The following is a 13,846-nucleotide window of genomic DNA, read 5'->3' on the forward strand; positions in this document are numbered from 1 at the left end:
CTGTTTCAAGGGCTGTTGAAATGTTTCTGCTTTCACATACGGGCACGACCCCCTGCTACAGCTGTTCTGCCAGAATTACGATAGCCTGCTTCCCCTTACCACACAGCTCGACTGAAATCACAGTTTTATTACGGCTGCTGCAGGCTCCCAAAGTAATATGAAGGGCATAATGTACCTATAATTACTGTCAGGAAAAAAAGATATCATTCTTTATGGGCATTATTTGGGGGTTAGCCAATTGTTCGGAGTTTATGCTTTTTGGCAAGAAGAGAGATCTGTTTTAAAGTTGCAGGGAGGAGAGTTTTTCTTAATAATTTTAATCATACTGTACCCTGATCAAGCAGTAGGGAAAAGCAACAAATTTCTGACGCTGAGAAATTACGTGTCTTTTTTTTTTTCAGTCAGATACCTTCTGAGCACCAAAGATGCTAATCAGCATGCTGGATTTTCCCCACTAATCTCAAATAAACCAACCTCTTGTGGGGAAGATACAAAGAGGCTGAAAATCATATGCACAATGGCAGGCAAAGAAGGAAGCATGCCCCAACTTCTCTCTCTGACTGTGAGAGGGGCTGGAAATAGTATAAAGCACCTGTATGGCTTTTATCCACCCCTTCCTTCTACTACCCCTACCGAGAGCGGGTAAGCCCAGCTCCTCCATGCCCATACGGTGCTCCAGAGGCCTAGGGGCAACAAGGATCACGAAGGTGGCATGAATTTGTGTAGAAGATCCTTTATCTAGCAACTTACTGGGATTTTTAACAGCTCTTCTCTCTTTATCATGTCCTACGCAACAAAAATCTGCAGGTTTGGTCAGTCTGGGACACAAACCCTCCAAGGAGTTCAGCCGCTGAATTGCCACTCGCGTCAAAAGGCTCATTGCAAAGAGGGCATCTTATCTTGATCATACCTGATGAGGCTGCAGAGGGTCTGATTTTTGCCAGCACAAAATCATCAAAAAACAAAAGCAGTAAGATTTACCTTTTCCCTTATAAAGTCAAACTTTAAATGTCAAGTGCTTTAAGCCATTTCAATCATAATGGAGTTTTTTAAAAAATTACTGGTGCAGTTTCTGATTTATTCCTTTCCTGATAGGTTTATGGCCTTTTTTCTTTTCTTTTTTTTTTTTTAATACTTTCTTCTGATTCTCATCTATCCAGAGGGCTCGCGCTGTGCATGTAGCAGCAGGGATTTGTGCGTGTAGCACTCACTATAATGGAAAGAGCAAGTGAAACCACAGCCTCAAATGCAACATCTTTGACCTTTTGTTTGGGTTTACCCACACAAGTTGGAATTACTGCAGCAATGAGGAGAATGCCAAAAGCTGCTTTTGAACAGCATTAGTCACTGTTTTAGCTGTTCATGATTTATTTAGTTTTATTCATTTTCTTTGCGGCGTTAATTACTTTGACTTAAGGTATGTTTATTGAAGTGTATGTTTAACAGAAAATTCTGTGCTTTGTTGGACTGAGTTTAAGGCGGCTGCTTAAATTAAGGTGCTGGATCAAGCCGGAGCATTGAGCACTTCACAGGTAAAGCCCAGAACTGGGAACAGGTTTAAGAATCTTCCCCTACGGAGATCACAGCACGCTGCCCCGTGTGCCATTACTCTGTGTCCCACGGAGCTAACCAGAAAGAGTGAACTTGCTGGTTGTGTTTCCTTATGCATAGATCACCGGTTACTGGAAGTAAAAAATACTCCACAGAAGCCCTGTAGCTCAGTCCATGATCATGGGCTTGTGTATCATGAGACGTTTATCCCAGGATCTTCCCTTCCCTCTGTGCTAGTTTTGGCTGGGATAATTTTCTTCATAATGGCTAATACAGGGCTGCGTTTTGGATTTGTGATGAAAACAGTGTTGATAACACAGGGATGCTTGCACAGAGTCAAGGCCTCTTTTGCCTCTCACTGGCGGGGTGCTGTGAGAGGCTGGGGGTGCACAAGAAGCTGGGAGGGGACACAGCTGGGACAGCTGACCCCAGCTGACCAAAGGGATATCCCATACTATATGACATCATGCTCAGCATATAAAGCTTGGGGAAGAAGAAGAAGAAGGAAGAAGTTATGGCATTTGTCTTCCTGAATAATGATTACATGGGATGGAGCCCTGCTTTCCTGCAAATGGCTGAACACCTGCCTGCCAATGGGAAGTAGCAAATGAATTCCTTGGTTTGCTTTGCTTGTTAAAAGGCTCCTCCTGCTGCAGAACCCCATACCCCCAGAGACCCAAGTGCAATAACAGCTGGGGAGCCCTCCCTACTGCAGGAAACCAGCACATCAAGGGCAGCTTCAGCAAGCCAAGGCAGGGAGTTGAGTCCTGCTTTGAGACAAAACAGGCAATTTGGGTCTTCTGCCCACCTCCTGTGCCATTCACAAAGAGGCCCAGACCTGAATGTCACGGAAAGAAAATCCCCACAAGGAGATCCTCAAAACACCTTTGCCCTCAAGTGCTGGCTACCCAGGGTCAGATTTTTCTCACTGTATCTGGATGAGTCATCCCATTGAGGACAGTGGCTTGAATAAAATGAGCAATATTTGACCCATAAAAGTCGGGTTTTGTTCTCATGTTGCATTCACTGAAGGGCACTTTCCTTCTTGTTCAGAATAAAACATGTTTTGAAGCAGTCTGAACAAGTACAGGAGAGTTTCAGTGGTACATATTAACGGAGAAAATGTACTGACATACTCTGACTACTGACCACAAAAGAGAATCCAAACTGTCCGTTACTCCGGCCGTACCTAGGGCTATTGCTCCTAACTGCTCAATCAAGAGGAAGGGAAACAACTATGTTCAAGGGAAAAATCCTTCCATTTTTACTGACAGATTTAGTTTCTGTATCTGTAAAAATTGAGACAAATTAGCAAGTGCAAATCCTGTACTACAAATTTCACGAATTTCATGTGCAATGCTCCCTTTGGCATGCACTCAAGTGAGACTCCACCCAGTAAATGCAGAAATCATTTTTATTGATCTTCCACTGCTAAGAAATATAACCCTAATTGTATTTATCAAAGCTGTTCAAAGCTGTCCATGCCTTAGCTTCTGTTTAAGTTGTCTTGTTGCTTTTTATAAGAAAAAGTGCCTTTATTAATCCTGAAGAGTCAGCCTGCTTGTTTTACTCATACGTATTACAGACTGCATATAGTAGCTCTCATCGACTCATTGGCTTTTCGCACTGATAAGGGAGCAGGATTTGTTCCCTCTAGGCTGGCTTAAAAACTGTAAAAAAAAATATTCCATCCTACATGATCCTTTTCTAACTATTAGTGTGGCGAGTGATTTCTTGGCTACACTAGGACTTGAGGCAGCTAAGACTGATATACAAGGACTCCTCTTCTATTCAGTTTGCCTAGCTGCAGTTATGGGGTTAACTGGACTTTTTGTAAGTGGTTCCAGCGCTCTGCTGCTGGTCAGCCAAACCCATTGTTCCCCTGTAAGGCTGACAGAAGCGCAGGCTGGAAAGATGCTGTTTCCCAGTAACAGAAGCAGAAAGGGTGATATTGAAACGGCAGAGAGGGCGAGCAGGCGTGGACATGCAGCCAGCAAAGGAGAGCCAAGAGGAACCATGAGCCTAAGCACGTTCATTTTCTTTATGGTTCACCAAAGAGAGTTTTGCAATGGAGCTATTGACGTTCACCAAAGAAGGAGCAAATCCCAAAGGGTTTTGCTTGGCATCACCCCTCAGGCATCTGCCAGAGAGCACCAAACAGCCGCCCAGAGTGAAGATCCCCACCTGGCAATACCAAGCACCTTTACTCCCTTCGGTCTGGAAGGGCATTGACCAGGGATGTGTATGTGACCCCACCTTTGTCTCTTATCACCATTTTCTCCCCGTGCAGAGAGACCTTGCGCCTTCCAGAGCCCTGGGATAGGGAGCAGAGAGCGGAGCACAGCATTTACAGCATGCTGCTTCACCACATTCCCAGCCTGCAGAGATGGAGGCTTGCAGGCTTACAGATCCCCTCTCCCCAGAGAGAGAGCACACAGCATAAACTTTTCTGACAAGTTTCACAGGTCCATCATAAAGAAGAGATGTCCTGGCATGGCGATTTACACAAGTGCTGCTTTTGAACAGCAGAACTGCAGAGAGGAGCTACAAACTCTCCCCATGCTGTAGCAAGAACCACTCCTTAGGGTCCTAATCGCATCGCTGATGTGCGCATTTAGCTTTACAGGAATACAAAAAAAAAGACAAAGTGGGATTTCTATATAGGTGGAGTAAAAATGGGAAGGCTGCAAGTAGGGAACATGGCTAGTGGCAAGAAACACCAGCAGAATAGGTGCCTTGAGCAGTTCTACATTTTTCACAATTAAAGTTTGACACTTTTTACTGTCCTGCCACTGGTTAAATTAAGCCTGCAGAATATTAAATTCAATTACCCATAAAATAATTATATCAGTATTAAAACAGACATAATTTTTGCAACGTAAAGATGAAAGCCCTTACTTGCATGCTATCTGTAAAAATCAGCGGTCGTACAGTACTTAGCTCACTAAGCATCAATATTTACTAAAATGTTCAAAGAAAAATGTTCAATCAATCAAATCAGTTTCCAATGGAGTTTCAGTAGTTTAATTTTTTAATAACATATTTTAATGAGCTATTAAATTGTCATGTACTTCAGTCTGCACTGTATTTCCTTTCTAATCAGTGCTGATTACCAAGATATTTGTATCTGGCAAACTTGCTCTCATTTTATAATCAGCCTTCCTATTCCCTTCAGAGATTCAACAGTCCTGTTTCTGTAGCAATGATATTATGACAGCGGAGTCCAAAACAACTGCGCTGAGAGGCATCCCTGGGGTTTGCAGAACCACTCTCTCCTTTCACCTGTGTTTCCGTTTTCAAACCAGGGATAACAATAATTTCTCTGCTTCTGCATGGTCCTTTGAGAGTGATGAATGAAAAGCACTTCAGAAGAACTTGGGGCCATTACTAAAACCCCGTGTTCAGGATTCTGCATGGTGTCAGACCGTCATAGATGGTGACTGAAGGTTGGGCCTCTGACCATGCAGCCACATACCACAGGAGGGGAAGGAAATTTTTTACAATGGGAGTTGTAGAACACTGGAAGAGGTTGCCCAGAGAGGTTGTGGAAGCCCCATCCCTGGAAACGTTCAAGGCCAGGCTGGATGAGGCTTTGAGCAACCTGATCTAGTCAGGGATGTCCCTGCTCCTTGCAGGGGGGTTGGACTAGATGACCTTTGAAGGTCCCTTCCAACCCTAACCATTCTTTGATTCTATGATTTGGAACATGGGAGTGAGAACGCTCCACAAACCTTAGCTGTCCCGCCTGAGGTAAACTGGATAAGGCTTCAGCCAACCCCAAAGCCCAGGTGTAGCATGACGAACACTGATATCATCCCAGGGAAACCCTTCCCTCTGCTTCAAGCCAGGAACAGAGGTGAACAGGAACATAGCTTCCTTGGGAAGGTGTCTAGGTCACAGAAATCACTACTGACAGCAAAAGTTCAATTGCCCGTAGCTTCTCTAGCTGAAACTATTCTGAATGGAAACAGGGTCTATAAAGTCCTGCCCATTTGCAGTTTGGGGAGCTACAGTTAAATACATCATAAATCCATTAATAGCAGTAGGAACATAATTTTTTTACAGGCCAGTAGAGAGACTAATGGTGGAATGGGTGCACGCAGCGTATGTTTTCAACTTACTCTCCACTGGGAACTGCAGCAGGCAGGCTTGGGTCTGAAAAAAAAGAGACCTAGATTGCACTGGATGCTACATGGGTATGAAGGCAGAATGGGATCTTTTAGAGCTTTTACCTTGCCCAAGGGCAAGCAAATTCCCACTGTTTCCCTGAAGCTTGACTTTGCAGCTTCTAATAAAAATACCTCACCACATGGAAAAATATATATCCATCCTTACAAAGACTTACAGCTTTATGCTTTCCTTATGCTTCCAGAGGTACTGAAAATCTGTCAAGAACAGTAAGGCTAATTTGCAAGTCCTGTATTTGTAAAACCATTTAGACCTAAGTGCAGTCTAAGTGCAAAATGTTGCTTCCAGATAGAGTAAATGAAGCGTTTCATCCCCTCAGCACACACTCCACCACAGAAGACCAGCAAATGGATTACACATGGATCGCTGTAGTTTTCTTTGGTCGGGTGCTACAACTTCGATGTGGCAGCTTTAATGGCTTTAGTGGACCATTGTTTACTCCATTGGCCATTCTATGTACCTGGTTAACCTGACATTAAGAAACCTTGCACATTTTATGGGGTTGTGGAGAGGGGAATATACATAGCATGTACACATGGACAAATTCTTCCAATTTAAAATTCTTACACCAGAAAATTAATCATCTCTTGCGACTGACCAGTTTCAAACAATCCCATGTAATGCTTGAAAAATATATCTTCTCCCTTGCTATCTGCATGTTGTGCTGAGAATGGTTAAGGATTCCTATGAAGTCCAACTCCATAAAACTGATAATCCAAGTAGGACTCATTTGACCAGGCTGACTTTGTAGCCGATTGGGAGCTACTACAATCAGTGCCCAAATGCTCTGATTGGGTCCCTGCAACCATAGCAATAAATCCATGTTCCCTGTCAACAGACCTGCCGTTACCCACAGTGAGATTGCTGGTGTACTGCATGTGGTAAGAGAAATCAAAAGAGCTGTTGGGGGGAGGCAGGTGGTCCACCAGAGGAAGCACAAAGAATGGTTGTCCTAATGGAAATTCAAAGTGCACAAAGTGGTCCACTCTCCTGTTTAGCGATATAACAGGAGTTACTTCAGACTCTGAAGCACTGCTTTTGCTTCAGAAACATAAATCATAATGCAATTGCAGAACGTGCCCTGCTGCCATGTATGGAGGGGAGCAAAATATTGAGGAGATCTGATACAGACAGAGAGCTCAGGGAGGGAAGGAGGGAAAGGAAGAGAGAGTCTGGCCCAAGACCTTTTGTGGCCCTAGATCCTGAAAACCTCTCAGGCACAGAATGTCTCAAGCATCTCAAGCTTCCTCAGAAGCAAGGAAGAAGAGACAGGAACCAACACAAGCCTGCTAGTGGACATCATTGGCGTTTCTAGGTACCTGCAAGTGTTCTGAGGATGTGCTGACTGTGAGGGGAAGGAGTCAGGCAGCACGTCTGTATCAGCCTTGCTCATTGTATAAGCAAGAAACACGTGCATGTAGGTAAGTGCTTCATCTAGCCTGCTGGTGTAAACACGTCTAAGTGGAGCTGGGAGGAAGCCACCTGGAGCAGAGGACAGGAAGAGGAGGTGCTGCTGAGGACTGAAGAAGCATCAGCACAGCACAAGGGCTCTGGCTTTTAGTGCAAACATTCCCAGGTACCTATAGCACATACCACTCCCTCCCAAGGCTGGGCAGGCTCTTTTATTATAGGCAGTCATCAGCTAATAGCCTTGTCTTTGACGTGCAAGGACACTGCTGCAGAATGGTCTGTCGGCTAAAAGTCTCCACTTTTTTTTTTCTCCTCCAGTGGAAGGGTTTACACAGTAAATGGAAGCACAACCTGAAATATCCTGGCTCCAAAGATGTAGCAGTATGAGTTTTACTGTCAAGTAGCAGCAGGATGCAGACTGAGAAACCTGCTAACAGCTGGGCTACCGTAATTTTATAATAGTATTTTGTATACACATATACTAGGCAGTTTCCAGAGCAGCCAGGATGGATGGTCAGGAGAATATGGACAGTATGCTACCATCACGGCTTACGTATGCCCTTTCCCCTTTTCTTTCCACCACAAGAGCTGTCCCTGCGGGGGGGGGGAAATCGCCCACTCTGGCCACAGCACAGGGATCGCAGCTCAGACTTTCCATGGCCACAGCAAACAGCAGCCACCTCCTCTCTCTCCTCCTACTATGGAGCAGCTTGCGGATTTTTAGATTAAAGTAAAGACAGATATTGTGAGTCCTGAAGCAGTATTTGGCTGAAGCTGAGGTGGGCTTCAGTTCATTTCATAAAGCACCTTCTGTTTTATCTAGTGTGACCTCAAGTTTTCCCTCGCAGTGGTGGAGAAGTAGCTTTCTTTTCATAGATTTATACCCAGGCTTGACATGGTGCATTCACTGTCATTAAACAAAGCACATGCCCTGACCAAGTGCAGAACTTTTCCCTCCAGTGGAAGCCTCTTCACTGTCCTTCCACTACGTTCTGTGCACAAGCAGAGCCCAGCAATAAAGACAGAATAAAAATATCTGCTGCAGCAAAACCCAGCAAAATATTCCCCCTGTGATGCTCCTGTCTGCTCATACGCATCCCTTTATACTGTTGCACCCCATGAAGTACCCCCAAATGCAGGGCAGAGCTTCAAGAAAACCTTATAGTCCCTCACAGTCACTTTCCAGATGCCCTGGTTCTTTATTTCTGAGACAGAGAGCACTGCTCTTTGCCAACTCCAGAAGAGAAGATCTAGGTTTAATCAATTAACTTCTGGAAGGTGATTTGCAGTTGCCGAATTGATGGCTCTGTGTGAGCGCAAAGCAAATTCATGACTCATTCCAGTACTCTTTCCAGGATACAATGAGGAGTAACTACAGCTCCTTCCTCACTGCCTGTGAGAAGACCAGATGCGCAGCATACCAAAGATATTTCCAAAGCCATTGATTATTACACTTCAAAGGGAAAATTGCAGCTGGTGGGAAACTGCTGGGAGACAACTCTGTCAGCATCCTCCCTCTGCTTCCCCCAGGTCCCAGCCCCAAGGGGGACCTGATGTCAAACACACACTTGCAAAGTCCTGCTGGAAAACACCCCATACTCACCTTGGAAATAGATGCCTGACTGGATTTGGAGGACCCTGGGAAGGGCTCTGGGGTCCAGGGAATGAATGAACTTCTCCAGGGTAGATGCCATGGTCCACAGCAAGGCAGCATGTGGGTTTGGCACGTATAGACCAGCGAAAAGCTTTTGAGGCAGCAACACTGGCAGCTTGGTGCATGCTGTGCCCAGTAGAGCCGTGGGGATTCGGGGCAGAGGGGAGGAGCGGCATGGGGAGGTACTTCTGCTTTCTCCCCAACGTGGCCACTTCCTCCCACCGCTGCAGCTGGAGTGGGGTGAGACCAGAGGATGCCGAGACAGCGGCTCTCACCAGGCCGGGGTACCTGTGCATACCGATGGTCCGTGCCAGCCTGGGAGAGGTGCGGGGGGTGCTGTGGGTACTGGGCTTCAGAGGGGGCAGGGGGATCTGCCACAAAATTCCATCTTGTTCATGATGGTTATTTCCCCCTAAAGTGGGGAAAATCCATCATGTCTGGGTGTTTTTTCGTGCTCTTTTTTTTTTTTCTTGGGGCATGGCAAAATAGCTTGGTATTTTTTCTCTTCAAAACCACAAACAGCCTTTGAAGAAAAGAAATGAAACCATTTTGTTCTGATGCTTTTTACTGCCTTAAATATTGTAGCTGAATTTAAGACATACAAATAGAATACAATTTACTTGGTCCTGTAAATGGGCATTAAAACACAATGTCATTACGTAAAATGGCCAAGATTTTTTAATGTCACCAGTGACTTGTGGCGCTTTGAATTTGAGATGCTGCAACTGGGAAGGAATTTTAAGAGGCTACTGGCCAGTACCATGTGAAAATCAGACTGAATTGAGGGCAAACCTGCAGCACTGGTCCTAACTTTGCTGTTCTGAGCCTGATCAAGCGCTGTTATCGCAGCAGCACTCCTCTGAAGAGCGAGACCACATAGCAAATAAGTGGCAGACTTGGATCTCCAGGAAAACTGAAGTGACTGTGATTTCATGTTCCCTTGTCTCGCTGTCCTGTCTCCCTGAGGTGTCAGGGAAAGTAGGAAGCATGATGTTGTGACAAAATGGTGAGCGGGGGAACCAGCTGCTTATTTTCAAAAAACTTAGTAGCTGCATTTCATCTATATGTAATAATTTATAGGAGACAATATAAGCTTCCTCAGATTATTACAGCAGGTGCCCAGGCCTTTGAGGTCTCAGGCTAACTATTGGGTTGGAAGAGTTTGTTAACTTGTTCTTAACAAACATTGCTCCAGAGACTGTGAAATAGGTTTTACAAGCGGGGAGCCTGCAGGTGCAGAGCTTACTGCTGCCGGTTGCTAACACTGCAGGTGCTGCGGGCAGGAGGAATAACAGGACTTTGAGTCTGGGAGTGACAGGTATCAGTAAAAGCCAAACTCGAGAACATGCACGGCCAAGTGCCCATCAGCTGTTTCATCAGAAAAGATCCCTCGTTCTCCCCTCCCAACAACACACACTGGAAATTAAGCAAATATAATTGATCTGGGGGCGAGCCAGGGAAATCACACACATTCAGCAGTAATCAAAAGACCCATATTGTACAAAGCTGCTTCTTATAGGGTACAAAGCACCAAAATGTGTGGGTGGTTTCAGCTATTTCAGTGGGACATCTTAATAGGTTTAAAAATTATGTGTGCAACTCTAGCAAATCAAAGCCAATTTTCTTAATGTACCGGCTGCCAAGGTTGTCAGGTATTGTGTCAGTGCCAGCAGCTGGGCTTTACCTGTCCACATTGTTTTGGTCTATTGATAAAGCGCTCCTAAGGCCATTTCTCCTGTTCCTGAATTCACTTGTATTTGGCTCTTCACTTCGATAAGATTGCCAGGAACAACACCACAAAAAGCATTTAACACAGGCTGCAAAAGCACATAAAAATTAATAACTGGTTTCAAAATCACTTGAGTCCAACAAAGCAAATGGACAAACAGGCATGAGTTTTGTACAAGAAAAATCAGAACAAAACCTGTTTTATGTTGCTGAATCCAGCGGCCCAACAGCACGGGGGAGGTGGCTGCAGCTCTGCACTCACAGGGCCAAACAGTAGGTGCACACACATGTATACACAGCATGTATACACACACAGACACTGCCAGCCACACAGACCAACCTAGGCAGAAACCACAGCACTCACAGAAGCACCAGCAGCCTCATCCTGTTCCCCCTTAGAATCATAGAATCATAGAATGGTTACAGTTGGAAGGGACCTTCAAAGGTCATCTAGTCCAACCCCCTGCAAGGAGCAGGGACATCCCCAACTAGATCAGGTTGCTCAGAGCCTCATCCAGCCTGGCCTTGAACGTTTCCAGGGATGGGGCCTCCACCACCTTTCTGGGCAACCTGTTCCAGTGTTCTATAACTCGCATCATAAAAAATTTTTTCCTAATTTCTAATCTAAATCTACCCCCCTCTATTTTAAAACCATTACCTCTCATCCTATCGCAACAGGCCCTACTAAACAGCCTTTCCCCATCTTTCTTGTAGGCCCCCTTGAGGTACTGGAAGACCGCTATCAGGTCTCCCCAGAGCCTCCTCTTCTCCAGGCTGAACAGCCCCAACTCTCTCAGCCTGTCCTCATAAGAGAGGTGCTCCAGCCCTTTTATCATCTTTGTGGCCCTCCTCTGGACCTTCTCCAACTGGTCCATGTCCTTCTTGTGCTGGGGGCTCCAGAACTGGACACAGTACTCCAGGTGGGATCTCACCAGGGCAGAGTAGAGGGAGAGAATCACCTCCCTTGACCTGCTGGCCACGCTTCTGGCCCTTCTGTCTGATCCAGATGACGGCCTGTTAGTGAGAAGCATTTATCTATACATGCAGTGTGGATCCCTCTGATAGCTGGGCTTAGGCACAGTCCACCCAGTAACTGGCCTCTGATCCTGCTGGCATCCGGGCATGTGAGCAGCCTGCAAGGCGCACAGCCTCACGCCAGTGGCTGGTACAGACCCCTCTAATGCACATAAACACACAAGGACACACACACCCCCTCTCTGGCTCCCAAGCCACTTGGCCTGCTGGCACACACATGGCCCTGTGATGTGTGGTCCCGCTCCAGCTGCTGGCACTTGGAGCCCCACGCACGCACAGGAAAATTATCAGAAATGGAGCTGAATGAGAAGCCAGGATGGGCTGCTCTGACGTGGCACAGAGCACGGCCAGAGAAGTGCATTGACCAGCAGCCTGTTTGTGTGTGACCAGCCCTTTTTATCCCCTTAAGCCCTGTATTTTACCACCCTTGTTCCTCCCCAAACCACCTTAACCCTACCCTTTCCCCACCTTTGGATCCCCCCCCCGCCCAAAACATCCTGTAGTAAGTCTTGTACTTGGCTATTGCCCTGCACCCCATAGCGAGTCCCATACCTCTAAGTATGGCCCCCGTCAGTCTGTAAGGTGCTCCAGAGAGCCTCTCCCCTCCACTCATGTGGTGGGTGTCATGCCCAGCTCATTGGGCTGATCACCCTCCTGTGATGCCCTGGGGGCAGCTCTGGGCAGGGCTCCATTCCTCTGATGAGTTACTGGGGTGCCCTGCTGGTGCTGTGCCTCTGCTTCCTCAGTGGGGAAGTGAGTGGTTAATGGGATGATGGTTCTCCTGTGATGTGCCTGGCAGGGTACCTCTGGGGTTCTGCCACCCACCGTTGTTCCTCTGTGCTCCTCTGCATGTGCAGAGACAGGCTTTTTTTTTTGTCACACAACCTAACAAAACCAACCATCTTAGGTGTGATGAAGGAACTGTGCATACACTCATCTGAAATTGCAACCCGAATCAGGAATGCTATCCATTGCTCACATGTTATCAGAGGAGTCCTCAACTCTGCTAGCACCTGGACTGGTAAATGAGAACCACTGATCTGTTCTCTCAAATGCTCTGCAGGAGTTTTTTCCAATTTGATGTGCAATGCCAAGTGCAGTGAAAAATAGTTTGCCGTCTCCAAGCCATCCTTGATCCCAGAGTGGAAGATTATCACACCATCATCATGGACTGCTGGTAATAAGAGATCATTTGGGGGGTTTATCCTATTGGAGATTAAATCTTCAGGAGGATTTTGACTGCAAAAAATTCCTTTTGCTTTGTCAAAGTTTCAGTATTGAAGATTAAGACAAGCTGCTGAAAAATGCATGCATACTGTACTGAGAAGAGGTGAAATCTGAGTCTATTCTTCCCATACTGAAGGAACAGAATTCACAAACCTCTCCTCACTACACCTCAATTTCTGAGTTATTATATTCTTCACAAAGAGCTTATTGGGACCTCCTTGTTACCCATGTCCTATGGGAGTCTGTAGGCAACATTCAGTTTGGCCACTCCATCTCCTACTGCCACTAACAGGGTGAAGGTCTAGCCAGGCACGGAAACCTGCAAAAGCCAAAGTGGCCACGAGTCCTCGTACAGCCATGCGCAGCTCTGGCTGCTCTGGAAGGTGCGCACAAACAGAGACCCAGGTCTCCCTACGTGAAGAAGTCCGTGCTTATTCATTTCCCCAGGTAGGTAGCCAGGAACCAGCTGTAGGGGACCTATGTCTGAAAAGTAGTGGTTAGCTAATTCAGAAAAACGAGCAAAACACAGAATTTTGAAAACTATTTCCAAGAATAATTTCCTACTGTGCAGATGAACACTCATTTGTTTTACTTATTGGCTTTCAGGAAGCCAATAAAGTGTTTCAAGTTTCCAAATAAAATCAGTTCTGAGCCTCTGAAGGTTTGTGACTGTGTGTTTTTTTTTTTTTAAGATCAGACCATTCTCCAGATAAATACAGCCATTACTTGAGCTGGTTGAAGGGCATCTTTAAAACGATCCTGTAAGTATGAAAACAGGCATTATCTCTACAGGAAGATATGCCCCATTTATTGAGCTTATAAACATAAGGGAAATGTATTTGATACTCGAGCTGCCAGAACTATAAATCCAAAGAGGAAGATGCATTATGGAAACTGGAAACAGCCAAGCCCTGGGAGGCAGGTGTGAGTTTGTATTGGATGGTTATGCTATCTTTTGAGTCAAACTCAAGGTACTGCAGGTAGTTCAATACTTTCATATATTTTTTCTAGTGTAAGGTGGAAACTCCGCCTGTCATTAAAAATAGTCAGACT

At 45.7% G+C, this 13,846-nt stretch overlaps 1 protein-coding gene across 1 annotated transcript in view; it reads right to left on the bottom strand.

The window, feature by feature from the left end:
• THEMIS (thymocyte selection associated) overlaps nucleotides 1-8,843 on the bottom strand; it is a 79,032-nt gene extending 70,189 nt beyond the window's left edge. The window contains exon 1 of the mRNA XM_010122138.2: nucleotides 8,753-8,843. Coding sequence (XP_010120440.2) covers nucleotides 8,753-8,843 — 91 coding nt within the window. The remainder of the gene's footprint in view (nucleotides 1-8,752) is intronic.
• Between the last annotated feature and the right edge of the window lie 5,003 nt (nucleotides 8,844-13,846).

The sequence above is a fragment of the Chlamydotis macqueenii genome, chromosome 3 (genome assembly GCF_036417535.1).
Source record: "Chlamydotis macqueenii isolate bChlMac1 chromosome 3, bChlMac1.mat, whole genome shotgun sequence".
Taxonomy (NCBI): domain Eukaryota; kingdom Metazoa; phylum Chordata; class Aves; order Otidiformes; family Otididae; genus Chlamydotis; species Chlamydotis macqueenii.